The 27,958-nt window shown below is 36.0% G+C and overlaps 3 protein-coding genes and 1 pseudogene across 5 annotated transcripts; all 4 read left to right on the forward strand.

The window, feature by feature from the left end:
* Window positions 1-1,180: 1,180 nt before the first annotated feature.
* On the forward strand, window positions 1,181-4,807 carry LOC144567929 (GDSL esterase/lipase At1g28600-like). 2 transcript variants are annotated; one of them, XM_078318127.1, is made up of 6 exons: window positions 1,182-1,595; window positions 1,701-1,835; window positions 1,955-2,170; window positions 2,260-2,408; window positions 3,341-3,617; window positions 4,423-4,807. In XM_078318127.1, exons 1-6 carry the CDS (start codon window positions 1,592-1,594, stop codon window positions 4,635-4,637), a joined length of 996 nt encoding a protein of 331 aa, XP_078174253.1. In that variant the 5' UTR covers window positions 1,182-1,591; the 3' UTR covers window positions 4,638-4,807. The 2 variants fall into 2 exon arrangements, with proteins under 2 accessions (XP_078174252.1, XP_078174253.1); XM_078318126.1 differs by having other exon boundaries at window positions 1,181-1,835.
* A 7,124-nt stretch (window positions 4,808-11,931) lies between these two features.
* Window positions 11,932-16,822, forward strand: LOC144567928 (GDSL esterase/lipase At5g45910-like). Its single transcript, XM_078318125.1, has 5 exons — window positions 11,932-14,075; window positions 14,199-14,414; window positions 14,503-14,651; window positions 15,310-15,586; window positions 16,478-16,822. Exons 1-5 carry the CDS (start codon window positions 13,832-13,834, stop codon window positions 16,690-16,692), a joined length of 1,101 nt encoding a protein of 366 aa, XP_078174251.1. The 5' UTR covers window positions 11,932-13,831; the 3' UTR covers window positions 16,693-16,822.
* A 1,502-nt stretch (window positions 16,823-18,324) lies between these two features.
* LOC144568639 (GDSL esterase/lipase At5g45910-like) lies at window positions 18,325-20,351 on the forward strand. The gene is made up of 5 exons (XM_078319013.1): window positions 18,325-18,585; window positions 18,715-18,930; window positions 19,015-19,163; window positions 19,576-19,852; window positions 19,958-20,351. Exons 1-5 carry the CDS (start codon window positions 18,327-18,329, stop codon window positions 20,185-20,187), a joined length of 1,131 nt encoding a protein of 376 aa, XP_078175139.1. The 5' UTR covers window positions 18,325-18,326; the 3' UTR covers window positions 20,188-20,351.
* Window positions 20,352-25,614: 5,263 nt separating this feature from the next.
* Window positions 25,615-27,604, forward strand: LOC144567926 (GDSL esterase/lipase At5g45910-like; annotated as a pseudogene). Its single transcript, XR_013515559.1, has 5 exons — window positions 25,615-25,871; window positions 26,003-26,218; window positions 26,301-26,449; window positions 26,790-27,066; window positions 27,294-27,604. The product of XR_013515559.1 is annotated as a GDSL esterase/lipase At5g45910-like (transcript).
* Window positions 27,605-27,958: the final 354 nt, after the last annotated feature.

Genomic DNA, 27,958 nt, shown 5'->3' on the forward strand with positions numbered 1-27,958 from the left:
ATTTGCCCGGTAGTCTCCTCTTCCACCTCTCCTACCACCCTGGCCATAACCACGGCCTCCAGACTGCCCCCTCTCACCTGCATCTCGCTTCTTAGGTGACTTAGGACAAGTCTGTCTCATGTGACCTATCTCACCGCATCTGTAACACCGCCGAGGCTCACCTCTGAACCCTGTGTTACTTGTGTGAGCTGAGTTGGAGACCGCTAGTGCTGACTTCACCCCTGGAAGTCCTGCTGCTCTAGCCTGTGGCCTAATCCGGCTCTCCTCCTCAGTCAAGTATGTAGCTGGCCCTTCGAGTCTCATGTCGATAGGTGGCAGCTCAACCTTCTGCACCTTCGGCTTGCTCTTAACAGAAGCTTGGTACACAGCCAACGCTCGTCGCACCATAACAGCCATCTCATCAGAGGTCAGCTTCGCGCAAGCCTTTGCAAACGCATTCCCAGTCTCCTCCTCTGACATTGATCGAACTCAGATCTACGCCTCACATATTAATCCAAGTCTGAATCCCTCCTATTACTTCTCATAGAGCCGATCTTACACTGTTAATATCGAGATCCACATCATCTCCCCCTTTCTTCTTCTCTTTCTTGACCCGATCTTGATCTCTCAAGACGAGATCCACATCATCTCCCCCTTTCTTCTTTTTCTTCTTGACCCGATCTTGATCTATCTCATCAAGATTCGAGTTCAAAACCCGATCAAACCTCGATCCAAACCCGCTTCTCGGATATCGTGGGGTAGAGGCCCCCCATGCCAGCCAAATCAACACAAAGAGGCTACCTTTGGTGGCTGGCCGACTTTAGAAGAAGAGAATATTGAGCGGCGCGGTACTGTAGCAAACCGGCTACTGTAGCGACACGATACTGTAGCAACTGGTTACTGTAGCGGTGCGGTACTGTAGCGGCTAGGATTAGGTTTTGTAAGGCTTTGATACCATATAGATTTCTACGAAAAATGAATTGTATTATTTTCTTTGTTCTCATACAAGCCTATATAGGCGTTACATCTTTCATTCGAGTTTCTAAACTTTTCTATAATCCTTTTTACCAAAAGGACCTTACAAAACTCAAAATACCGAAAACATACAATAAATCTCAACAGTCTCCTGTCCTGTCTTACTTCTAAGCTCGAGAAATGATTCAGACAATAGGTGCGGTACCAGTTTCTATGCTGAATAGTGAACAAAGAAATTGAGTGGTTGAATTTATTTCCTTGTGGCAATGCATCTTTCATCAACATATTTTAATTAATGATTTGCTTATATTGAACTGTGCATCTGTTGATATTTACTTTGTCATGTCTCTTTCTTTTGCTTTGCTCTTTCTGTACTTGATTAAGATTCCCAGTGACCAAGGGCATGCTTATAATGAATATTGTTTTCTTATATTTGTTGAAACTTGCAACTATGTCGACAAAGTCAACTAGGTGACACATTATGTGATTCTTATTTCACACCACATCAATTCTAACAACAGCGTTGCCATTGTTTTAGAGTAGGAAGTCCAGAGATCTAACATGTTATATATACAGTGACAATGCAATCAAACTTTCTTGAACATCCAAACCTTTGTTTTCCCTCTTTGATCTAAAAATGGGTATTTCTCTTCTGTTTCTAATCTTCTTCATTTCAATTCATTGCCATGCCAACAATGACAGTAACAAGTACACTTCATTATTTTGCTTTGGCAATTCATATACAGATACTGGTAATTACGTTATTCTGGCTACCCCGACTGTTTCAGAGATATGGATAAACAAACTGCCTTATGGAATGACCTTTTTCCACCACCCAACTGGTCGATGCTCTGATGGAAGATTGGTTGTGGATTTTATAGGTACTGGAGCCTTGGTATTACTGAGTCGATGTGTTCTTTCAAATTTATTTTGTAGAAATTTTGAGGTTCATGATTCAATTGTTACTGTGTATGTTCTTTTTTTTTATTTGAAATTGTAGCTCAAAAACTTGGCCTCCCTCTAGTTTCACCATATCTTGCTCATAACGGAAGCTTCCTTCATGGCGCAAATTTTGCTGTAGCTGGTGCCACAACAATTGATACTGCATATTTCTTGAAGAACAACTTGACAACTCAGCAATTGTTAAATAGTTCACTTAATTTTCAACTAGGATGGTTTGATGAATTGAAGCCCTTACTTTGCAAGTCAAGAAAAGGTATATAATTGGACATAGAAGTTATAATACATTGCCATTTCGATGTTTTATGTTAGTTTCATTAGACTGAGGGTTACTTTGTTTGTCAGAGTGCAAGGCTTATTTTAGTAGGTCCCTGTTCATGTTTGGGGAGTTCGGTACAAACGACTATAACTTTATTCTTCAAGGAGGAATGAGCTTGCACCAAGTTTTAGCTTATGTGCCTGAGGTCATCAAGACTATTTCGTTGGCCATTGAGGTACACTATGAACAGTATTATACATATATCTCTGGCTCATCTGCTATTGCCTTCTGGTAACGGCAATAGGCTAACAGTGATATTAGTAATACCAATGACACACTTCTGATACTTTTTATATTTTATTTTTTGCATTAAATAGATAAAGTTCTCTATTATTGCTCCAACTTAGTTTACTGGGATTGAAATTTAGTGCAATTCAACAGAAATTTGATTTAACAATGAATAAATAAACAATATGACAGGCATGTAGGGGTTTAGCAAACTATGGAAATAGGGGTTTTGTATGGGCCTGAAGAAATTTTATTGGTGCCTACAGAGGGTAATTCAGGTTATGTTATGAAATCAACATATGCAATCCACTAATGAGATGAGCTACGGTGAGTTGCGAAGTAAAGCGACTATTTTACTTCATACTCATATTTTGCGATTTTAAAGTATAAAACGTCGATCTGAACCATTCATCTTGTTCTCCATATTGAAATCTGTTTGGAGACCAAATTTTACATTTTTTGGAATTTTTTTACTATTTATTAAGCAATTTTGAAAGTCACTGATCTGATGGTCCAGAAAATTTTACTGTTCACAGCAAAACAGCAATTTTCAAAAATGCTTAATAAATAGTAAACAAATTTAAAAAAATGTAAAATTTGGTCTCCAAGCACATTTCAATATGGATTAAACATCTAACGGTTCGGATCGGTCATTTGGACTTTCAAAATAAAAATACGGCGTGAAGTAGAAACGTGTTTTACTTCGCAACTCACCGTAGCCCATCTCATCCACTAATATTGTATTTATATAATTTCAAAAACGAAGCCTATGCCAAATAAGACCAAAGTTGTAGTTGAAAAGGTAAATAGTAAAAAATTAATTAATAAACAATTAAATATGGCAATAAAAATAAACTCAGGTTCTATGCTCTTGCACAGCATGTGATCAGGCATGGAGCAGTTAGTATTGTAGTATCAGGACAATTGCCAACTGGATGCGTACCACTTTTCCTGACACTCTATGCAAGTCCCCACAAACATGACTATGACGAGGAAACAGGCTGCCTGAAATCTTTTAACTATTTAGCACTTCACCACAATACCCTTTTGGTGGAGTTGCTAAAACAGCTCCGTTCCAAGTATCCCCAAGTCAAGATTGCCTATGCTGATTTTTATAATCCAGTTCTCAACCTTGTGCAGTCTCCTGAGCGTTATGGTAAAAATTACTTTCTATTACATGACTAAGTTAATGAATGATAAACAAACCATTTAATTTCAGTGAACCAGAGTTGAGCAAATCCAGTTTTGGTACCACAATGCGTTTTATTGACCAGTTGGATGTAGTACCTCTGTTACTGTAGGTCTTCTTCTTTATGGTCCCTGCATCTACGAGGGTTTATAATTGATATTTACTTATTTAGCATAATTAAAGAGCTTGAAATAATTTTCTCGTAACACTATGAAAAATAAACCAAATTGTCTTGTTGAATATTAATCCTTTTTGATGTTTATAAAGTTATAATTTTGAGGACCTAGTTCCTTAATTGGTGTTAAGTCAGTATAAGCAATTCATGACCCTATCACTGATATCTATAATAAAGCTGTTGCCAAATTTTGATGATTGGCAAATTGTACAACAACTTTTTTCTAAGGATGATACGCTCAGGGCAATTAATTTAGTTGGCACAGAAAAATCATGCCTACTATTCATTGACAGTTAACACATTTGACTAGAGCACAAAATATTTTGGTCCATTTGTCTTTTGTTCAAGTCAACTTCAAAATTTCAAATAATAACATAATTGAGGCAAATTCCTTAAAATTTGGTAACTGGCTTGCAAAATTAGGGAACTAATATTTCTAATGTCATTTTATTTTTGCTTCAACTGGGAGACGAAAATTTTACTTTTTCACTTTTACCATGTAGCAACTAGAACGCTGTAATGGACAACTAATGTACAGATCTCTTGAATCAATTCCAATAGATTTGTTGTTGTTATTTTATTCTATAATTGTTTCAGGGTTTTCTAAAACTCCACTGAGAGTTTGCTGTGGAGAAGGTGGCAGCTACAACTGGAACATAACTAAGATCTGCGGTATGCCAGGTGTTAAGGCATGTAAAAAGCCATCAGCGTCTGTTCACTGGGACGGCGTTCATTTAACCGAAAGCGCACACCGTTACATTGCTGCCAGCTGGCTTAACGGTCCCTATGCAGACCCACCAATTCTAGCCTGAGTACTAATTTTGTTTCATTGTATTTGGCTGCTGTTCATTTTTGTTGGAGTATATTTATCCAACTTTACGAGTCCTAAGAGCTAATCAGGAAGATACTAAATAAGGAAAACATGGTCAAGCTTTGGCAAGATATTAATATTCAAAAAGGCTAATTAGAAGGAAGAATATTATGGATAGCAATGAGCAATTACAATTGATGCACAAGTTCGTGTATTAAGTTTGAATCATGTACACATTTATTTTTATATCAAGTGTGAACTGTGTAGAAATTTATACTGACATCAAAATATGATACATTAGCAGTTTAGCACTAAAAGCAAAATATCGAAGATCTGACGAAAAACTATTAAAAGAAAAAAAAAATGCAATGTTAAAGGACATCGTATTTGACTATGAAAGATATTTTCAAGGCAATTAATGTTCTGAATGCTACATTCATTCATTTATTATTATTTAGTAGTAGGGGTGTAAACGGTCGGATACGGATCGGATAGTGGTCAAACCGTATCCTTATTTGTTATATTTTTTTGGATACGGTTATGAATACAGATAGTCTCGGATACGGATACGGATACGGATACATATTGGATATTAAACATTGCGGATAAGGATTTGATATCGACCGGATACGGATTGGATATGAATATAATTCAGATAATTAAAAATAAATTATTAATATACATTCTAATAAAGAATAACATCTAAATATATTTTTTTTAATTCATAATTAAATCTAATATTTTTCATAATAAGTTTGTTGGTTATAAAACATATATCATATTAATAAAACATTAGTCACTAATTATGTTATAATGTTATATTGTTCATCAAAATATATATGTATATGCAGTTTAATAAATCATTGGTATGAATATATAATTTAATCAATCAATTTAAAAATATAGAGTACATTTAGGGATGTAAACGGTCATATACGAATAGTTACGGATAGTTAAAAATCTTACCGTAATATTATCCATTATAACTTTTCAGATATTGATACGGATACAAATACAAATACAAATACAAATACAAATACGAATAGTCTCGGATGATCGGATAATTTAAATAATTTTTCGTATTCGGATCCAGACAATATCCGATCCATTTACACCCATATTTAGTTGCCATAAACCATAGGCCTCAAGAGAATGGGACCTCATAAGCCTAAGAAAGTGAAATTAATTGATGTTATGATATGCTGTACTTTCTATATCAAACTGATGTATCTTATGATATGCTCGACATTAATTGCTTCATTTTTCTCTCATTTTCATTGCATTTAAGAGTTACTCCAAATTCCACAACCGATCTCGCACGCTGATACTGGGGACCAAAAATACAGTATATTTGACCTTGTGTATTTCTCCAGATTGCTTTATTAGCAATTGACACTTGCAATTAGAGGTTGCATGCTGACAGGGAACGGTACATAAATTCAGTGTCTAGTTGTTTATTATTTTGTTGAAGAATAACTGACATGCCGTGCTCAGGGGCGGAATTAGAAAATTAAGATTGAGGTGGCTAAGCGCCTAAGCCACCCATAAGCAATGCTTAGATTCCACCCATGGTTGTGCTACCTCTTCAAAAACTTATTAAATATGCTTTCAACGACAAAATCAAACTGTCGAAATTGGTTTATTTCACGAGTAATGTATTTACATGCAATGATTATAAATTTTTTAAATCTTTAAGTGTAAAGTTAAGCGGTAAAAAAAAAGAAAAATTAAGTTAATTATAACCCATACACAACATAAAAGAAACATACGTAGCTAGGGTTTTGAGAGTTGCTTAAGGTGCTCGTGTCATCTCCACAGCAGTGAACTGGCGCTTCCATTTAGGGATTCGAGATTTTTTCTTCCTCTTTGACGATGTAGAGAGAGTGGACAAGTTGCGTCTAGGATTCAAATCTGACCGTCATTCTTTCGATCTTCCTGGACGCTCCTCCGTCCCCACCTCTTCAGACTTCAGTAATTTTTGTTTGTTTTTGTTATTACTTGTTTAGTTTTGTTTTGTATAATGTTTGTGATGATGATGGTGACTGGTGAGCTCTCCTCCTCTCCTCCTCTATTCTCGGCTTCTTGCTCACCTATACCCTTTTTTTCTACTATTTTATTTTCCTTTTCTCTGATCTTCCTTCCTTTGCTGTGATATTCTCACTGCTCGGTTCCTCTGACTAGTGGGCTAGATGTTGTCTGTCGCCAACTTCATATTCTATTTGGCGGCTTCACAGCAGCTCCCTGCATCGTCCCGTCCTGTTAGTATGAACATGATATTAAGTGTGAACACTCCTGCCAGTGTGAATAGGGGCTCAATCGATGTGAACATTACTGCATGTACGAATCGGGCTCGAGCAATGTGAACATGAGTGTTGTTTCCTTGGCTTCAGATCTGGTGTCATGTACTCCCAATACACGGTCAGGCAATCTGGAAACAGTGCAATCTGACCCATCTCCAAGTGCGTTGTTAATCTATACAATCTATGCAGCTTTTATGTCTTTCACTAATTAATCTTCAATCCTTCTATATTAAACAGAAAGAAAACCACGACCCACCAGCCAGCTATCAAGCTAATATGAACATGATAAAATCTTTTAGTTAGTTCGTATGTTGCTAATATGTACTTTTACTTTTTCTTCCTACATAAGTAAACCTGCATTTTATACTATATTATTTTTTGAATAAAAACCTTTTGGAGTATCAGCCAGCAACTTTGAATTGCAAAAACCCCCTCTTGTCCTGTTTGAGCAAATGATGATTGTTTTTTTTTTTTCTTTAACTGCGGAACCGAATCTATTTTTCATATAGAAATTCGTTTTGAGATTTGTCAGAATAAAACAGGCGACTGAAATATCATTCTACACGTTTATCAAAAAAATAAAGAAATATCATTCTACACGATCCGGTAATGCGTTGGATCTGAATTCACAAACTGGGCCACAGAATGTGGCCTTCGGATCTCATTCTACATGACCCGGTAACGTGTTGGATCTGAATTCACAAACTGGGCCGGCGGATGTGGGGCCGTGCTTCCAGTCATCTCTACTACTCCAGCTCCGGCGATAACTCCGGCCATCTGTGTCTTTATCACTGCAGCTGGTTTCGGCGATTCGGTTGTCATCCCCCTTATGCTACTCCCGGTTCACCTCTCTCTCTCCTCGCTGTTCTCCTTTATTTTATAACTCCTGCTTTTCTCCTTCTCCTCTCTAGTTTCTTTTATCGCTAAATAAGCAAATTTGCATAATTCGAACAATTTCATGGGCTGGAGGTTGAAGTTAAACTAGCTAAATTATATGTAGATCTAATTGCTTTAAATACAGTTTTGTGAAAACTTTATTGATTGAATCATAATCAATTTGGTTTGATATTTGACTAGTGTGTATATCTTTTGTGATCTTAGCCTAAAATGCACGAGAATATTATATGTAATTAGTTAACAGGACTTACCTGAAATTAGTTTTTGGACATTTATTGAGAGGAAGTAAACAATAGCACTGAAATTTAATGTAAATAAGCTTGATTTTTGTTAGCAAAATTTGAAGCTCAATTGTGCATTTTTTTAGGGCTAAGTTGAGGCTTGATTGCTCAAATTAAATCTCAATTTCATATATTTCCATTGAAAAAGTGATCTGAGCCTGAAATTCCTAATATGGTGGTGTACTTCTCTTGTTACCATTCTAGCATACCTCTTGGCCTTTCTCAATGGCTCCTCTTCTTCTCTCCCCCCTTCAATGTCTCCTATCCTGTCTTACTTCTTAGCTCGAGAAATGATTCAGACAATAGGTGTGGTACCAGTTTGTGGTTTGATTTTTAGGAAACATTGGGCAGGTTATGTCGGTTTTGAGTTGGGTTCGAAGACTCTATGGTTTCGGTACGTCACCCTTATAACATTGATTTGGGATAACAGTCAAATTTTCTTTCAGATCAAACTTGTTTTGTATACTAGTTTTGTGTAAAAAGGATTATCTTTATTAATCAAAGGGTTAGGCTTATATAGAGCCTTACAAACACTCTTACAAATAAACCCCTCAAACTATCCTAATACAATGATTAACATACCAACACTCCCCCTCAAGATGAGCCTACGGACGAAAAATATCCACTAGGCCCATCTTGTCACATAGTCTCAACAAATCCAACGAACTAAGCCCTTTAGTGAGACAGTCAGCCACTTGCTCCCTAGTAGCTACATGTCCCAGCTCAAGTAGTCCGCTATTCAGTTTTTCCTTGATGAAGAATCTGTCGATCTCCACATGCTTGGTCCTGTCATGCTGCACAGGGTTATTAGCAATGCTAATAGCTGACTTATTGTCGCACCACAGCTTCATTTGTGCCCCTTGGTCCATCTTGAGCTCCACCAACAGAGCTCTCAACCACATCATCTCTGCAACACCTAAAGCCATGGCCCTGTACTCTGCCTCGGCTGTGGACCTCGCAACTACCGACTGTTTCTTGCTCTTCCAGGAGACCAGATTGCCTCCTACAAACATGCAATACCCAGACGTGGACTTCCTATCATCGGCACAACTTGCCCAGTCTGAATCACAATATCCCTCAATATTCAAATGCCCATTCTTGCGAAAGATCAACCCCTTTCCTGGTGCACTCTTCAGGTATCTCAGGATCTGATACACAGCATCCATGTGACCCTCCCTAGGGTCATGCATGTAGCGACTCACCACACTCACCGCAAAGGAGATGTCGGGACGAGTGTGGCTCAAATAGATCAAGCGACCAACTAACCTCTGGTACCTCTCCTTATCAACTGGCTCTCCTGCCTCAGCACTCAGCTTAGACTTTTGATCGATCGGGGCCACCACAGGTTTGCACCCTAGCATACCTGTCTCTGTAAGCAAATCCAGCACATACTTCCTTTGAGACAAAACAATCCCCTCTGCACCACGAGCTATCTCAATCCCAAGGAAGTATCTGAGTTGCCCCAAGTCTTTCACTTCAAACTCCTTACTCAACCTCTTCTTCAGTGATGTAATCTCACCCTCATCATCACCAGTGATAATCATGTCATCCACATACACTGCCAGCATCGTAATGTGAACTCCATGTCGCCTGAAGAACACTGTATGGTCTGCATTGGTCTGCTGATACCCCATGCCTACCATAGCCCTCCTAAACCTGTCAAACCAGGCTCGAGGGACTGCTTCAGCCCATAAAGAGATTTCTTGAGTCTGCACACCTTACCCTCCGTTTGTTTCGTGCCAAAACCCTGTAGGACCTCCATGTACACCTCCTCCAACAACTCGCCGTGAAGGAAGGCATTCTTCACATCAAGCTGATGTAACTTCAAACCCCCATTCGCTGCTAAGGAAACAAGTGTCCGCACTGTACTCATCTTCGCCACGGGTGCAAAAGTCTCATCATAGTCAATACCGTACGTCTGACTGTACCCCTTTGCCACCAACCGGGCCTTGTAGCGCTCAACCCGACCCTCTGGGCTTTGCTTCACAGTGAAAACCCACTTGCATCCAACCGCCTTCTTTCCTGGTGGTAATGGCACAAGCGTCCAGGTTTTGTTCTTCGCGAGAGCCTCAAGTTCCTCAAGCATGGCGGCTTTCCACTTTGGATCCTCCTTAGCAACCTGCCAACACTTAGGAATAGAGACAATGTCCAGAGATGCAATGAATGCTCCATGTGCAGGTGAGATGTGAGAGTAAGAAACAAACTGGGCAATATCATGTGGGAAACCGTATCGATCAGGGGGAACTCCCGCATTGAGGCGAGGAGTCCTCCTTACCGACATGGGAGTGGGAGGAGTAGAGAGAGGAATCATATCACCTGTGTGCTCTGAGTCAGTGGATGGTGTCTCAGAAGTCGGGGTAGGAAGAGACAAGGGACTTGGCACAAGCGGCACTGTAGGCGCGGTATCCTCAACCTGCCTCCTTCTCCTCGTGTACACTCGCAGCTCCCCTTGAGCTTGAGTGCCACCATTATCGGGATCATCCCCGCCTCGTTCCGCACCACAGCCGATTCCACAACAGGCGGCACCACAGCCGATTCCACAACAGTCGACTCCTCAACTGTTGGCGCGCAAGGGACATCGCTCACACCCACCATCCTCCTCTCACTACCACTGCTACTCTCCCCCTCTCGCCTCATACCTCCAGTATCGAGCGAGTCTCCAAAAGGTGATGTAACATGAGAGGAGTAGTATGGCTCATGTTCTCGAAATGTGACATCCATACTAACAAACAACCTCCTCTCCACAGGACTCCAACATGTGTAGCCTTTTTGAGTGGCCGAGTACCCCACAAAGATACATTTGACCGCTCGCGGATCCAGTTTTCCCACATTTGGTCTGTTGTTCTGCACGAAACACACACAACCAAATACCTTCAAGGGGAGACTATCACTAATCTCACCTTTCAATAACTCAAGCGGGGACTTCCACTCCAACACACGTGACGGCATCCTATTGATCAGTCTCGCAGCTGTCAGGACTGCCTGTCCCCACAAGTACTTTGGTACATTCATTGAGATCATCATGCTTCTCGCTACCTCAAGGAGATGCCTGTTCTTTCTTTCTGCCACTCCATTCTGCTCGGGTGTGTATGGGCACGTGGTCTGATGCAGGATTCCCTGGGAGGATAAGTATTCTCTGAACGCATTGTTCGTGTACTCTGTCCCATTGTCAGACCTCAATACATTCACTACTGCCCCGTATTGAGTCTGAGCCCCTTTGTGGAAATCTTTAAAACAAGCAAGCACATCATTCTTGTTTTTCATCAAATAAAGCCAAGTAGTACGAGAAAAGCAATTAATGAAAGACACAAAATATCGAAAACCATTAACAGAAGTTGTGGAACAAGGTCCCCACACATTAGAATGTATCAAATCAAAACTACAGGTGCTCCTACTACCTGTACTAACATACGAACTCCTGGTGTGCTTGCCAAGCTCACAAGCATCACAAACAAGTCTCTCTTTATTAGCTTGTTCAAACATAGCTGGATACAAACGACTCAAAAGACTAAAAGAAGAATGACCCATTTGCCTGTGGTAGAGCAACAACAAGTCTTCCACACTACTCCTCACTCCTCCAGATCTCTCCACCACAGATGCGAGGGCTGAGTCCATCCCTTCTCTCTCAAGGAACCACAATCCATTACGCCATGTGCCAGTCCCAAGCCTCTGATACCAACTAGTTTTGTGTAAAAAGGATTATCTTTATTAATCAAAGGGTTAGGCTTATATAGAGCCTTACAAACACTCTTACAAATAAACCCCTCAAACTATCCTAATACAATGATTAACATACCAACATGTATAATAAGCTAGGTTAAGCAGGTTAAGTTGCTGTGTCGAGCAGTTTGGGGCGGCGTGTCGAGCAATTTGGGGCGGTTTTTGGGTCTAGACAGGATTTAGCTCAGTCTGGGTCAATTTGTGTTTCGAACTAGTCATCTTCAAGAGGCAAGTTGATTGGGTCAGTTTGAGTTTTAGGTCATTGACTTTTCATAGAATCAAGTTCAATCTGTTTCAGCTTTTAGGCAAGTTTTTAAATCCATGTTAGATCTCTCCACTGTTACATTTATTTTGTAATAGTTTACTTATTAGGGGTTTTAGTTCCATTGTTTGGTTGTGAGTACCCAAGTGGTATGTTCAATTACAATCAATGTAAAATTTTCCAACTCATTTGTTATTACAAACTATGAAACGCCTCACTTGCCCATACCAATACTGGTAAGAATTCTGTTGTAGCCATGTCCTGTATAGGTATTTTTTAGTGGGCATTAACACTAGTCTAAATTCAAATGCCACATAGGATGTTATAATTTCAACTTTAATTTTATCTTGTTTGTAATCTAATTTTATTTTAATAAAATGTGGAATTGTAAATTATTTTATTTCATGGCTTTGTTATGATCGATTCCACTTTAAGTTAAAATTCTTATTTTTTATTAATTTATCTCAACTTTTTAATTTTTTGTTTAAAACATTCGGTTTACTTCAATTTCTCTTTGTATTACTTTTGTTTTGGTTAAATTATTTTAAGAAACAGGAATTTTTTTATTTAATTGAATTTTCATTTAGTATACTTCCAATTAATTAGTTTTTTTCTGCTTACTGTTAATTTAATAATTAATATTAACATTTTTAAGCTTCTATTTCAAATATAATAGTTATGAAATTCACTACTAGTACATTCAACTCAGCAAAAGATCTACATTATTACATCAAACAGAACCATCAACTTAATTATAATTGCATTGATTTCATCGGTAATCTTGATATTTAATAGAAAAAATTTACATAAACTTTGGTTTGATCGTACCTATACAAAACTACATATATAATATTTACTGATGCTTTATCCTTATTTTGTTATTTATATTTTAATGTGATCCCTTGCGTTTTTTTGTTTTTTTTGTTTCAACAAGCATTTTGAAAACACAATAAGTATAGCAGTGTTCTAAAATTCTCCATTTGTTTGCTATTCTACCACTATTATTTTGTTGCTGAATGATCCTATTGGCATTTGCCTATATTACAATTTATTCAAGTTTATATACTCTTCTTTTAGGATTTGTCTTATTTACAATTTATTCAAGTTTATATATAGTCTTCTTGTAGGATTACAAACTCTGCAATAGATAATGTGTTCATTCTTACAATTAATTTTCAATGTAGAAAGAATTTTTTTTCTGAAATACCAATAATGATGATTAGATTTCAATTTACATGATGCTGACATGGAATGAAGAAAATGAGTGGTTCAATTTTATTTGCTTGTAGGAATTTATCTCTCGACAACATATTTTAATTATATTAAATTGTGTCTCAATTACAATGAAAAAATATTTCTTCTTGGATTCATTGTTGCTTTTTTTTTTTTTTTTGCTTGTTTACTGTACAGTGGCTAGGGGTTACATGCATCCATTAATGTTTTAATTGGGTACTTGCTCCATCCTGGCATGATTAAGATTCCCAGTGACTAGCACATGTTAGTACTTAATTTTGTATTCTTATATTTGTTCAAACTTTAAACTATGTAGAGAAAGTCAACTAGGTGATGCTTTGAAATTGAAAACACATGATGTGATTATTATTTTACACACCATCAACTCTAACGATAACATTGCCATTATTTTATACCAGAATGTCCAGAGATCTAAAGATTACATGTTGACAATACAAACAAACTTTCTTGAACATCCAAACCTTTCTTTTCCCTTTTCAAAATGAGTATCTCTCTTCTGTTTGTAATCCTGTTCATTTCAATTCATTGCCATGCCAACAATGACAGTAACAAGTACACTTCATTGTTTAGCTTTGGTGATTCATATACTGATACTGGTAATTACCTGATTCTGGCTACCCCGACTGTTCCTGATATATGGATAAACAAACTTCCTTATGGCAAGAACTTTTTGCACTACCCAACTGGTCGATGCTCTGATGGAAGATTGGTTGTGGATTATATAGGTACTACTCTCCTTAGTATTATTGAGTCAAAGAATTTATTCATATTTATTTTGTAGAAATTTTATAGTTCATGATTTAATTGTTACTATGTATGTTCTTTCCTTTTTCTTATTTATATTGTAGCTCAAACATTGGGTATCCCTCTAGTTCAACCATATCTTGCTCATAACGGAAGTTTCCTTCGTGGTGCAAATTTTGCTGTAGCGGGAGCCACAACAATTGAAACTGCATTTTTCTTGAAGAACAACTTGACAACACAGAAATTATTAAAAAGTTCACTTAATTTTCAACTAGGATGGTTTGATGAATTGAAGCCCTCACTTTGCAAGTCACAAGAAGGTATATAATTGGACATAGAAGTTATAATACATTGCTGTTTCCATTTGTATGTTGGTTTCATTAGACTTACAGTGACTTTGTTTTTCAGCGTGCAAGGCTTATTTTAGTACGTCCCTGTTCTTGTTTGGTGAATTTGGTGCAAGTGACTATACCTATTTTCTTCAAGGAGGATTGAGCTTGCAGCAAGTTTTAGCCTTTGTGCCGGAGGTCATCAAGACTATTTCATTGGCTATTGAGGTACTTTATGAACGATATCTTACATAAACTCTGGCTCATCAGCAAGAACCTTCTGGTACGACAATAAGTTACCAGTGATATTAGTAATACCAAATACCAATGACACTCTTCTGATTCTTTTTATATTGATTTGTTGTATTAAATAAATAACACTCCATATTATTGCACCATCTTAGTACTGATTTGACACCTGGATTGAAATTCAGCAGAAATTGGTTATACAATGAAATAATAAACAAGAAAATTGATGTGCCAGGCCTTTAAGGGTTAAGCAAACTATGGAAAAAGAGATTTTGTAGGTGCCTGCAGAGGGTAATTCAGTGTATAGACTGTTACATGCTACCAGGCCTGTACGTAGGGTAGATAGGAGGTGGCTGTGCTGTCTTGGTGTATATTTAAACTCTACTTTTCCCTGTAAAATGTTAAGGGTGTAAAGTACCATTTTTTCTAAAAAAGCTAAATAAATAAATACACAAGAAAAGCATTTTTAACATGGCCAATATGTTATAAAATCTACATATGCAATGCACTAATCTTGTATTGTTATAATTTTGAAATTCAAATATAACAATAGTTATAGATGAAAAAGGAAAAAGGTAATTAATAAACAATTAAGTATGGCAATAAACATAAACTCAGTTTCTATGCTCTTGCACAGCATGTAATTAGCCAAGGAGCAGTTAGTATTGCAGTATCAGGACAATTGCCAACTGGATGCGTACCACTTGTCCTGACACTCTTTGCAAATCGCGACAAATATGACTATGATGAGCAAACAGGCTGCTCAAAAAAATTTAACTATTTAGCACTTTACCACAATGCCCTCTTGGAGGAGTCATTAAAACAGCTCCGTGGGAAGTACCCCCAAGTCAAGATCACCTATGCTGATTATTATATGCCAGTTCTCAATCTTGTCAAGTCTCCTGAGCTTTATGGTAACAATTACTTTCTATTACATGACTCAGCTTATCAGTGATAAAAAAACACTTAATTAGTTTACCAGACTAGGTTTTGGTACCACAATGCATGTTGTTGACCAGTTATTATAGTTAGATACTGTACCTTTGTTACTGTTTTTTTTTTCTTTCTGCTCCCTACATCTGTGAGTAATTTAGTTATTATTAAGTGCAATTAAGATTAAGAGCTTGTGATTTTCTCATAGTTATCACTATGAAAAACAAACCAAAATTATCTTGTAGAATATGAATCCCTTTTTATGTTTAATTTATGTAATTTTGAGGACCTAGTTCCTTAATTGGTATTAAACCAGCATAAGCAATTCATTACTATCACTGGTATGTTGAGTGAACCTGTTGCCCAATTTGGGTTAGCAAATTTATACTATGATTATTATTTTTTTCAGAGTAAAGGATGATACACATTTGACCAGAGCACAAAGTGTTTGATTTATTTGTCTTTTGTTCAATTCAACTTCAAATAATAACATAACTGAGGCACATTCCATAATCTTGGCAACTGGCTTGCAGAATTAGGAAACTAATATTTATTATATCATTTTCATTTCTGCTTCAACTTAGAGAATTAGCAAATTATTAATTGATTTAAGGTGGTTTTTAAGCTAAATGTTATGACATACAAACTCAATTTTGCTGAACCTTGTGGGGCTAGTAGCTACCTACAAACTCAATTTTGCTGAACCTTGCTGAACCTTGTGTATCATCCTTGATCCCGAATCAGCTCACATCTTTATAACATATTCAAAACTCATAATAAATCAAATTGCAACTGTAATGTTGTAATGGACAAATAATAACAGATGTCTTGAATAAAATCCAATCGATTTGTAATTATTTTAATTATTGCAGGGTTTACTAAACCTTCACTGAGAGTTTGCTGTGGAAAAGGTGGCAGCTACAATTGGAACATAACTGAGAGTTGTGGTATGCCTGGTGTTAATGCGTGTAAAAAGCCATCAACTTCTGTTCACTGGGACGGCGTTCATTTAACCGAAAGCGCACACCGTTACATTGCCACTGGCTGGCTTAACGGTTCATATGCAGACCCCCCAATTCTAACTTAGTACTAATTAATTTCCTTTCATTATCTTTGGTTGGGCTTCATTTTTTGTTGGAGTATATTTATCCAACTTTACAAGTTATAATTATAATCGACTAATTTTGTGGAATTGATCTCAGGTATATATATAAAATTTTATGGTAATTTTTTTATAATTTTTAGGAATTTAAATTAATGTAGGAGTCATATTTAGCTAAATAAATTTGTAATGAATTCATACGTGATAGATAACATTTTGTGTAGGATTCACACATTATTAAACAAATTTCTATAGTTTACAAATCAAGCACATGTTTTGTACATATTTGTGAATTAAGTTTGAACCAAATACAAATTAAATTGTTTTTATCATGCGAGAACTGTGTAAAAATTTATACTTCAAAAATATATTACATTAGTACTAAAAGCAAAATATCAAAATCTGATTAACAAAGATGAAAATAAAAAAAAAAAAATCAATATAAAATGTCATATAGTAGTTGACTATGAAGGATATTTTGAAGACAGTGCTACTTTCATTCATTCATTCATTATTAATTTAGTAGCCATAGCCCATAGGCTTGAACAGAATGGGACCTCAATTCATAGACCGACAAGAGGGAAAATAATATATGTTCTAATATTGTGTATTTTTGTATCTCATAGACTAATGGGCTGTATCACAATAGTATCCTGAAGTCTACTTGATTAGTATCATGAAGTGGTGAACTGATACTGGGGACCAACAATTAATATAAGTAGTCGATCATGCATTAATTTCCTCTTTCTCGCGAGTGGAAATTTTGACCTTGTGTACAAGTGTATTTCTCCATATTGCTATTTCAGCAAGTGACCCATGAAAGGACCAGTCGTTAATTCTGTGCATAGATGTTAATTGTTTTTTGTTTTTTGTTTTTTCTTTGTTTTCATCAAGAAGGTTACATACGGTACTCTGATGATGGGGTCGAGTTCTTAACTAAATTACGAAATGTGGCCCAATTTTGAGACATGACTGACAGTGAAATATTTAACTATGGCCCAAAAGTGCTCTCATTTTTGTCCTTTCAATTTACACGGTGGTGGGGCCCACCGGCCGCAATTTATTTATTATTTTGTTGTCTTAATTCCCGAATCTATTTACCATATTTTATCATCCTTCTTTGCATCTAGGAGCAGAACTAAAAAAATACAAATTGAAAATTGAAACGTAAATGCATATAATTGTGTGAATGCTTAATGTGTTGTAACTGAGATTTGAACTGAAGTCTCAACAATAATAAAATAAAATACTAATCACTAAACTAAAATTGCACATTAAAATTTTATGAAAAAGTTTGAATTATAAAATTTGAAAATCATGAGATAATTAAGCAACCGGCTGTTACCTCAAGATTTGCAGCATTCTGAGAATCAGCAACACTGTTATCACTAATTATACTCGAGTACTTTTAACTTGAATTTTTATTTTTTTTGACAAAGGTGTGAACAGTGAGACACAAATATTTATGTAACTATTAAATATTGTGCAGCTTCAAACCGTCCTTGATATATAAACCACATACCCAAAAAGTGGTGCATGGCAGTAAATAATATAGACACAGTCCAGTAACATGTATCTATTTACATTTCCTGTGGTCTCCTGTTTGGTCTGTTGATGCAATGAAGTCTTCTCCTCTGTTCTCTCTTTTCTTCTTTCTATTGTCTTTTGTTGCAAAGGCTCTCCCTCTTTTTCGCACCAAGCATGTCAACTCTATCTTCAGCTTCGGTGACTCTTATGCTGATACCGGCAACTTTGCGGTTCTTGCTTCACCGGCACTGAATGATACCATACCGATTAGTAAGTTGCCTTATGGAGAAACTTTCTTTCACCGACCAACTGGTCGGTGCTCTGATGGGAGATTAGTTATCGATTTCATAGGTACTTACTAATTACTAAAAAATTAATAAAGGTTTACTAATTACTTTTCAGGATACCAGTAAAATAATAAAGGTTGTTAATGTTTTTTTGAGTAAAATAAAGGTTGTTATTGTTGTGATGAAACTATAGCTGATGAATTGGGACTTCCATTTGTTCCACCGTACTTGCCGCGCAATGAAAGTTTCTCCCAAGGAGCAAATTTCGCTGTTTCAGGAGCAACAGCAATGGATTTCGAGTTCTTCGTGGAGAACAACCTCATCAGCCCTTTTACATTTAATTGTTCGCTAAACCTCCAACTTACTTGGTTTGATGAGTTGAAGCCCTCTTTATGCAACACACAGGAGGGTAAGAAATCTTAATTTTATACCTTAATTTTCATCAAGTCAGAGAAATTTGGTTGAAATAATCTGTGTTCATTGCTGTTTGCAGATTGTTGGGACTATTTTGCCAAGTCCCTATTTGTACTTGGAGAGATAGGAGGAAATGACTATGCCTATATGTTGTCTTTTGGATGGAGCGTTGAACAAGCGATGACATATGTGCCTCGGGTCATTAGCGTCATTTCATTAGCCATTGAGGCAAGTTTACTCTTTCTTTTCAACAATCATTTCATCATGCACAGTATGGTTTTACACATAGTGACAAACGAAAAGTTCAGGTTCAGTTCGGCGAGTTAAAAAATTCGTGATTCTGGTATAATTCGGGAATGATTCGGTACTTTTTTTGGTATTTTGTTGGTGTTTTTCTCATGAATAATATGTGACTCGCGTTTTAGATGTGTTTTATTCGAGAATAAAACGTATGGTTCTCGCGAATAATACGTGACTCAAAGTTCGGTTTGGAAATGTCAAAAAAACGTTTAATACACAAATAAAATACGAATATCTCGCGTACTATGTCACTATGGTTCAACACAGCATATATATAGCAATTTGACCCTTTCTTTTAAAATAAAATTAAAATAAAGCAACATAATTACTAATTACACAGAGGTTGATAAATGAAGGTGCAACTGCTATTGTGGTACCGGGTACTTGGCCTGCTGGGTGTACTCCAATCAATTTAGCAATAAACATGAACGCCAGCATAGATGCATACGAGCCTCGAACGGGATGCATAAAGGAACTGAATGATCTACATAGAAATCACAACCTACAACTACACATAGAAATCACAAGGCTTCGATTGAGGTACCCTCCGGTAACACTCATCTATACCGACTATTACAGCCTTGTAATTGACTTCCTTCTGTTTCCACAACATTACGGTAATAAATTAACCTTTATTCTTCAATTAATCATAATCGACTAATTATTTTGTTCCCAAATTGCATATGATAAAAATGAAATTTGATAAGGAATATAAATTGCAGGGTTTATTCGAGCGCCTCTAATGGCTTGCTGTGGAAATGGAAATAATGAATACAACATAAACTTAACAGAAGCATGTGGCATGCCAGGAGTAAGTTCATGTCAAAATCCATCGGCATATGTCAACTGGGATGGTGCACACCTGACAGAGGCCGCGTACCGGTACATTGCGTCTAGCTGGCTCAGAGGCCCTTATGCCGATCCCCCCATATTATTTGCTCTTCGTAACTAGCTAGTATGAGTATCATCCTCTGGTATACATTAATTTGTTATAATTTTATTTATATTATTAGATTCCTACAACATTTATTTGGAACAAATCCAATAATGAGCTCACAATGTAGCCTCAGAGAAAGACAGGTGCTTTAATTATAATTAAAATGGGACTGGATGCGTCTTCAAAAAAAGGATCATACGGTCTATCGATTTTGGTTCGTCTAATTTAAAATGAATGGACAAGATTCACACACTGATGCATGTCTTATAAGAGGCATTAATTAATTTAATTGGGCCTAGTAGATGTGGTCCTTTTATTTAAATTGGACAGACTGGGTCCATAAAAGAGATAATATGCTTTTATTAAAACACTACTTCAGAGCAAATCAGGAAGACCGGGACATGTTATTTCTAAAAAATATAGTAAAAAATACAGTTGATTTTAATTAGCTGTCAATCCAGTTAATTTTTATTAACATTATAATTTCAAACATCTTACTTTGTACGGGCAAATTTGTTCTTCGTTAACTTTTATCTGGATGCCATATATATATATGAGGAGGGTTCAAATGCCTCCATGTTTTTGTGCCTCCATCATGCCTCCATCTCTCTCCATCATTTTCAAAGTTCAAACAGTCGATCCGAACCGCTCAACCTAACCTCCATACTAAAATATGTTTGGAGACCAAATTTTATATTTTTAGGAATTTTTTTACTATTTTTTTAGATAAGTACAAAAATACTGTTTTTAGATGGTTCAGATTTACTGATTTTGTACCTATCTAAAAAAATAGTAAAAAAATTCCTAAAAATATAAAATTTGGTCTCCAAACATATTTTAGTATGGAGGTTAGGTTGAGCGGTTCGGATCGACTGTTTGAACTTTGAAAATGATGGAGAGAGATGGAGGCATGATGGAGGCACAAAAACATGGAGGCATTTGAACCCTCCTCTATATATATAGAGGAGGTATCAAGTTACAACATTTTTTGAGTTACAACAAGCATTTTCTACATTTTGAAAGTCCAAATCATCGATCCAAGTCGTTAGATGTGATCTCTACAATAAAATATGCTTGGAGACCAAATTTTACATTTTTTGGAATTTTTTTACTATTTATTAAGATGGGTACAAAAACTAGTCAAATTCATACCATTGAATTTTGTACCCATCTTAATAAATAGTAAAAAAATTTCAAAAAATGTAAAATTTGGTCTCCAAGCATATTTTATTGTAGAGATCACATCTAACGACTTGGATCGATGATTTGGACTTTCAAAATGTAGAAAATGCTTGTTGTAACTCAAAATGTTGTAACTTGATCCCTCCTCATATATATATATATATATATATATATAGAGTAAGGCTTGGGTGCTATGGATAGCATAGAGGGCTACTGTGCTACGGCTCAATATTCGAGTTTTTAAAATCCTAACGGTCGATCCGAACTGTTCATCTTGTTCTCCATATTAATATGTGTTTGGAGACCAAATTTTACATTTTTTGAAAAAAAATTACTATTTTTTTAGCTAGGTAGAGTATGGCTTGGGTGCTATGGATAGCATAGGGGACTACGGTGCTACGGCTCAATATTTGAGTTTTTAAAATCCTAACGGTCGATCCCAACCGTTCATCTTGTTCTCCATATTAATATGTGTTTGGAGGCCAAATTTTATATTTTTTGGAAATTTTTTACTATTTTTTTAGATAGGTAGAAAATCACTTGATCTAAAAAATTATGCACCATTGAGATATTTGATTTTCTACCTATTTAAAAAAATAGTAAAAAATTTCCAAAAAATGTAAAATTTGGTCTCTGAACACATATTAATATGGAGAACAAGATGAACGGTTCGGATCAACTGTTAGGATTTTAAAAACTCGAATATTGAGCCGTAGCACCGTAGCCCTTTATGCTACCCATAGCACCCAAGCCTTACTCATATATATATATATGGCTGTGGCTAATTTTCTGCCGGCGGTGCTGCCGCCTTTTTTTATTTTGTGATGTCCAAACAACAAATCCAAACCGTTAGATGTTTAATCTATACTATAATCTACTTGGAGACCAAATTTTACATTTTTTGAAATTTTGTTACTATTGATTAAGCTGGTTTGAAAACCGCTGATTTCAATGCTGCAGAAATTTACTGAAATCAGCAGTTTTCAAACCAACTTAATAAATAGTAAAAATATTCCAAAACATTACTTAACATGCCATGAAAACAATAAAAACATTGGTCCTCTCATATCACAAAGTTGTCATTTGTGTGTGTGGAGAGAAGGTGGGAGTAGACATTTGCTCTCGGGTAGGGTACGGGTACCTCGGGTATACCCGGGACGGGTAGTCGGGTAGGGCGGGTACGGGTAGGATGGGTAGTCGGGTAGAACGGGTACGGGTAGGTCGGGTAGGTTTTTAAAAAAGTGTATCCTACCCGTTTCAAACCCGTGCCTGTCTCGGGTAACGGGTACCTCAGGTAGGGTACGGGTTTTTTTTTTCTGTTTTTTTACAGTTTTTTTGTGTGTTTTTTTATGTGTTTTTTGTGTTTTTTTGTGTGTGTTTTTTACTGTTTTTTCTGTTTTTATTTTTTCTGTTTTTTTCTGTTTTTTTTACAAACCGGCGGGAATTTTTTTTTTAAATTTGAATTTCAAAATTAGACGGGTTAATGGGTACGGGTTAAACGAGTAAAGGGTGAGGGTAGAATGGGTAAAGTATGCGGGTTCGGGTTCGGGTAAATGGGTGCGGGTACGGGTACAACGGGTCCGGGTAGGCGGGTTTCGGGTACGGGTAAGGCGGGTACGGGTTGGGCGGGTTTTTTTCTCAAATATTGGTACCCTACCCGTACCCGTGTACCCACCTATACCCAGGCACGGGTACGGGTACCTCGGGTAACGGGAACGGGCCGGGTAAAACAGGTAGTACCCTAACGGGTATTAGCAAATGTCTAGGTGGGAGCATGCAAGATAAAATTTGACATCTATGTTATTTGAGTAACTATAATATATAGCTAGAATACCGCTTATAGTTTGTGATAATAAAATATTTTATGTCATTGCCAACATAATACAGATCCTCCACACATGTCACACCAACTGAATGAGAAACAAGAATGATATTTATTTATATGATATGTATTGTTTCATATGATAGGAAATAAAATATTTGTGATAAAATGTTAAATATCATGTTACTTGGAACAAAAATAAATTTGTGAGAAGTGTGCATATATATTATTTGGTATAGTGTGGTGCACATTATATAATATAATATACATGACACATAAATATAACAATGTGCAGAACATTGTTATAACATAAGTTTATTAGAAACTCAAAAATTAGTATGAGTTGAGACCCGCTAATCATTTTCGGATCGATCAGAAAAGGACGGATGTGATTTTAAGTCACTGTTACAGACCATATCAGCTGATACGGGGTCATGCCTATTATGAACCAGGAGATAGCCATTTCCAGCGAACACTGTATGGTTACGGTCCGTATGACCCCATACGGTCAGTAACAGTAGGCACCCCTTGGTGAATTACTGTAGCAGTGATTAGGCTTTATTGTGTATATAAGGAGAGGTAGATAAATTTTTCTATGTATAACTTTCCTCTCTCTATTTCTAGTCCTAGCCGTCATCTCTCTTCCTCTCATATTAATAGTTTCTTTAATAAAGGATTATTGGAAGAACAAGAAGGGTTATTAACTAGGTTCTAAGCTTATATTAGATTAAGATCTTTAACAAGAATTTTCTAATCCTTATTAGTTTAAGGTGAACACTAGGAGACTGTTTTAACAAATGAAGGTATCCAAGAGATCTAGAAGAGAATACGACTTCTCTATATTTACCAAATTGACATTTGGTAGAGGTATATCCAAATCTTCTTTTGCTGATAGATTTATCATGAATGGATGAGTAAATAATTATTCATACATATGAATTGCTTTAATAGAATTAACATAATAAAATATATCCATAAATGCTTATAAAAGAGTTAAATTTTCTAATTCTACCGCCTTAACGCATCATAAAATCCTTCATTCATAGTACCTACCGATCCACATTTTACAAAATAACATAGCCTCACTCAAATATATAATCATTATTCAAAAGAAAAGATATTAAAAACTCTATTAATTGAAAATTATCTTCGCACTGAAACAAAATATTATAAGCTAAAATAGTTGGTAGATAGAATGATTTTTTCCATCTGTAGCAAAAAGTTTTTTTTTTTTCTTATTTATGTTCTTTGAAAATGAAGTTTTCGGTATGAAACTAAAACAAATAATTAATATTCATTAATACGAAGAAACAAACATGTATTTATTGTTTGGCCATTCGTATACAATTTTGTCCTTCTTTAATTATTTTATTTCACAATTTTTTTCATCTCTAATTATTTGTCATTATCTCCTCACAAAATTAGTTTTTTTATATAAAGATGTATCTTATGTGATTTCTTATTTGGATTGAATTTAATTCAATTTTTTCGTACTTGAGGATAGTTATTTATCATTATTAATTTCGTACCTGCTAGAAAAAAAAATCAATATTTACCTCAATATAAACTACGACATCTCTCACCATTATTTTGAAAAGAACTTAATTTGTTTTGAGTTGAGAAAAACATAAACTATAATTTTATTCTTACGATGTTGTTAAAGCATATATAAATTCAAAATATATAACACCTTCTGAAGAAAAGAAAAACTTCAATAAAGCATAAGATGTGCTTAGCATAATAATTTTATGCTATGAAATATTTTAGAAAAAAAGAGTTAATGGCTTTTTTTTTTTCTAAAGATGGTAAATAAAAAAAAATCGGATCTTCAGACCCTTGTAGTAGAAAATTTGGACATATATATTACAACATACAAAAAAAAAGTTGATTTTAATGGGATATATACATTTGCGACATGAAGCATTTACTTAGTAGTTCTGTTGTCGGTTGCGTTTCTCCTTTTGATCACTAAATACTTGCGGGAGAAGGCTTTTAGTTTCAGAAAATAGGATAATCTAGCTAGCCTTTTGCTGGATTTATTTGTGATCTTCATTTTATTCTAAAAACAGTAAAATATAATGATGGAAAAATAAAAATAATAATAAATAATGGTGAGTGGTATGCGGTTCGGCGGTTCCATTCACAGTCTATCATGATCAAAATTATTGTGTGGTTTAATTGCACCTTTTGAGTTTCAGAGTCTATCATGATCAAAATTGAGTTGATATTTGTAAATGACCTTTTTTATATATATGAATCCAACTGTTGGCGGCATTTCGCCACCAACCCTAAAAAAAAATTGAGTTGATCGATATTATATTGTTATACGGTAAGTCTGTCAAAAAGTCATCTGAAAGGTAATTTGTCAAGTACATCAATGTTACCATCAAATTCTATATATCCGATCCATCAAACCATTTTGAAGTACTTGTGCTCTCTCAAGTTCTCCTCTACTCGAGCATCAAGCAATGAGGCTTCTACCTCTGCTTTTGCTTGTAATTCTCTTGTGCCACGGCCATGCTAAGCCCGGTTCACCAAAATTCACCTCAATATTTAGCTTTGGCAACTCTTATGCTGATACCGGCAACCCCTGTTATGAAAAACATATGGATTGTGATGCCCCCTTCTGGAGAGACCTTCTTTCACCACCCCACTGGCCGGTTATCCGATGGAAGATTAGTCCTGGATTTCTTAGGTAATTAGTTATGTTTACTTATTCCATTGCGGTGTTAACATTTTTTGACAGTACAGGAAAACTGAATTCACCAAATGAAATTAACATAAGTGCTTATTACTAAACCTTTTTATATATATTATATAACATAGCTGAAGAGTTTGACCTACCTTTTGTCCCACCCTATTTGGCGCATAACGCAAGCTTTGAACAAGGAGCAAACTTTGCTGTTGCCGGTGCCACGGCATTGGATTTTGATTTCTTTGTGAAGAACAACCTCTCAAATTCACTCATGTTCAACAGTTCCCTCAGTGTACAGCTTGGATGGTTTTCTGAGCTGAAGCCTTCCCTCTGCAAGTTCTATGAAGGTCGTTGCTCTGCAAATTTTATTTACAATAACAAAATGGCACTTCAATTATTAATTTAAGTTTCTCCATTTTGTTATTATAGAATGCCAGGAGTACTTTAGTAAGTCATTATTTATTGTTGGAGAATTTGGAGCGAATGACTATTTTAGTATGATATCTGGAGGCAAAAGTCTTGAGCAAGTGCGTGGTTATGTGCCTATGGTCATTGGATCAATTTCCGCAGCGACCGAGGTATATTTATTTCAAAATTATTTTGGTGCTGAAAAACTTCATATTGCTAGATGCTTGCATAATACTGCAAGTCAGCAAAAGTGTTAATATTTGTAAGGTAAAATGCCCAACTAATTTTTATTTCTAGTTCAAGAACAATTAGGAAAGAAATTAGGCAAAGCTGAACTATGCTTAATTACTTGTGAGTATTAAGCATAACACATTAAGAAATCTATTCATAAATCGTTAGTCTGATTCACAAAACAGTGCCATCCCCCAATTCATGATAAATTTATGTCATAATATATATCTGAAATGTGCAAGAAAGCAAACGACTGATTATAAATTTCTACATATATAGAGTCTAATTAAAGAAGGCGCCAAAACAATTATTGTACCGGGCGTATGGCCAGATGGGTGCGCCCCTGCAAAGCTAGCACGAAACACTAGTAGACCTGAGGAGGACTATGAGCCTGAAACAGGGTATCTCAAGGACTTGAATCATTTATCAAGACACCACAATGAAGAGCTTTTAAAGATGATAAAGCAACTACAACAAAAATATCCACTTGTGAGGCTTATCTATGCGAGCTATTATCGCCCCATTATAGATTTCATAAGGATGCCAGGCCGCTTTGGTAAGCTTCCCTTTATTGCCAGGTCCATATGACCATACCATGGATTATTAGGTGGCATTGCACACATGGCTTTAGATTTCAAATTAAGTCGCAATGAGAAATACAAGAACCCCCAATTGACACAAAATGAAGTAAAGTAAAATCATTCGAGGAAAAAGTTAAGATGATATCAAACTGAGCAGATACTATTTCTCACATTCTCACCTTAACCAGTTTTACTATTGCAGGATTCATTGATACCCCTCTAAGAGTTTGCTGTGGAAACGCAACTAATCTATACAACTACGACCAAAACGAAGTATGCGGCATGCCAGGTGTTGGTTCATGTGAAAATCCAATGGAATATGTCAATTGGGATGGTGTTCACTTAACTGAGGCTGCTTATCACCACATCGCCGAAGGATGGCTCAGAGGTCCTTATGCTGAACCACCAATACTCGATCAGCATTGGCAATTAGAGGGTTTCTAGAAGTTCTATTAAAAATAAAAGAGGCAATGTACATGCAAAAGAATAAACAAAAAACAAAAAAATGAAAAAAAAAAAACACCATACAACTCATGGTTTCATCGAAAATTGATTCCTGAATTACTGATGCTCATTTTTCAAATATTTGGACAGTACAGAGAAAAGTGAATGCAACTAATTTAATTAATAATGGAAAAATTGTTAATTAACGGATAGAACTTACAAATTACTCCGTTAATCTTCGTGCGGAAGCGGATCTTGCGAGCGTAGCAGTATTACTGGTTCTGCAAGGAATCACAAGCCGAAGCCGGAAGCCCTGCGTTTTTCACGACCTAAAACCTTCAATCCTTAACAGAGTGCTTCTTGGTGCTCTCTATCTTTTCTCTCTAATTTTGGTTGTTACTATTCACACGTTTTTCTAATTAT

The sequence above is a fragment of the Carex rostrata genome, chromosome 17 (genome assembly GCF_964058835.1).
Source record: "Carex rostrata chromosome 17, lpCarRost1.2, whole genome shotgun sequence".
NCBI lineage: Eukaryota > Viridiplantae > Streptophyta > Magnoliopsida > Poales > Cyperaceae > Carex > Carex rostrata.

Bases quoted from the DNA above. Each gene is read 5' to 3' on its own strand.
- LOC144567929 (XM_078318126.1), top strand. From the start codon at position 1,592: ATGGGTATTTCTCTTCTGTTTCTAATCTTCTTCATTTCAATTCATTGC. The intron at 1,836-1,954 runs GTACTGGAGCCT...TTGAAATTGTAG, and splicing joins ATTGGTTGTGGATTTTATAG to CTCAAAAACTTGGCCTCCCT. The intron at 2,171-2,259 runs GTATATAATTGG...TTTGTTTGTCAG, and splicing joins ACTTTGCAAGTCAAGAAAAG to AGTGCAAGGCTTATTTTAGT.
- LOC144567928 (XM_078318125.1), top strand. From the start codon at position 13,832: ATGAGTATCTCTCTTCTGTTTGTAATCCTGTTCATTTCAATTCATTGC. The intron at 14,652-15,309 runs GTACTTTATGAA...GCTCTTGCACAG, and splicing joins CTATTTCATTGGCTATTGAG to CATGTAATTAGCCAAGGAGC. The intron at 15,587-16,477 runs GTAACAATTACT...TAATTATTGCAG, and splicing joins CAAGTCTCCTGAGCTTTATG to GGTTTACTAAACCTTCACTG.
- LOC144568639 (XM_078319013.1), top strand. From the start codon at position 18,327: ATGAAGTCTTCTCCTCTGTTCTCTCTTTTCTTCTTTCTATTGTCTTTT. The intron at 18,586-18,714 runs GTACTTACTAAT...ATGAAACTATAG, and splicing joins ATTAGTTATCGATTTCATAG to CTGATGAATTGGGACTTCCA. The intron at 19,164-19,575 runs GCAAGTTTACTC...CTAATTACACAG, and splicing joins TCATTTCATTAGCCATTGAG to AGGTTGATAAATGAAGGTGC.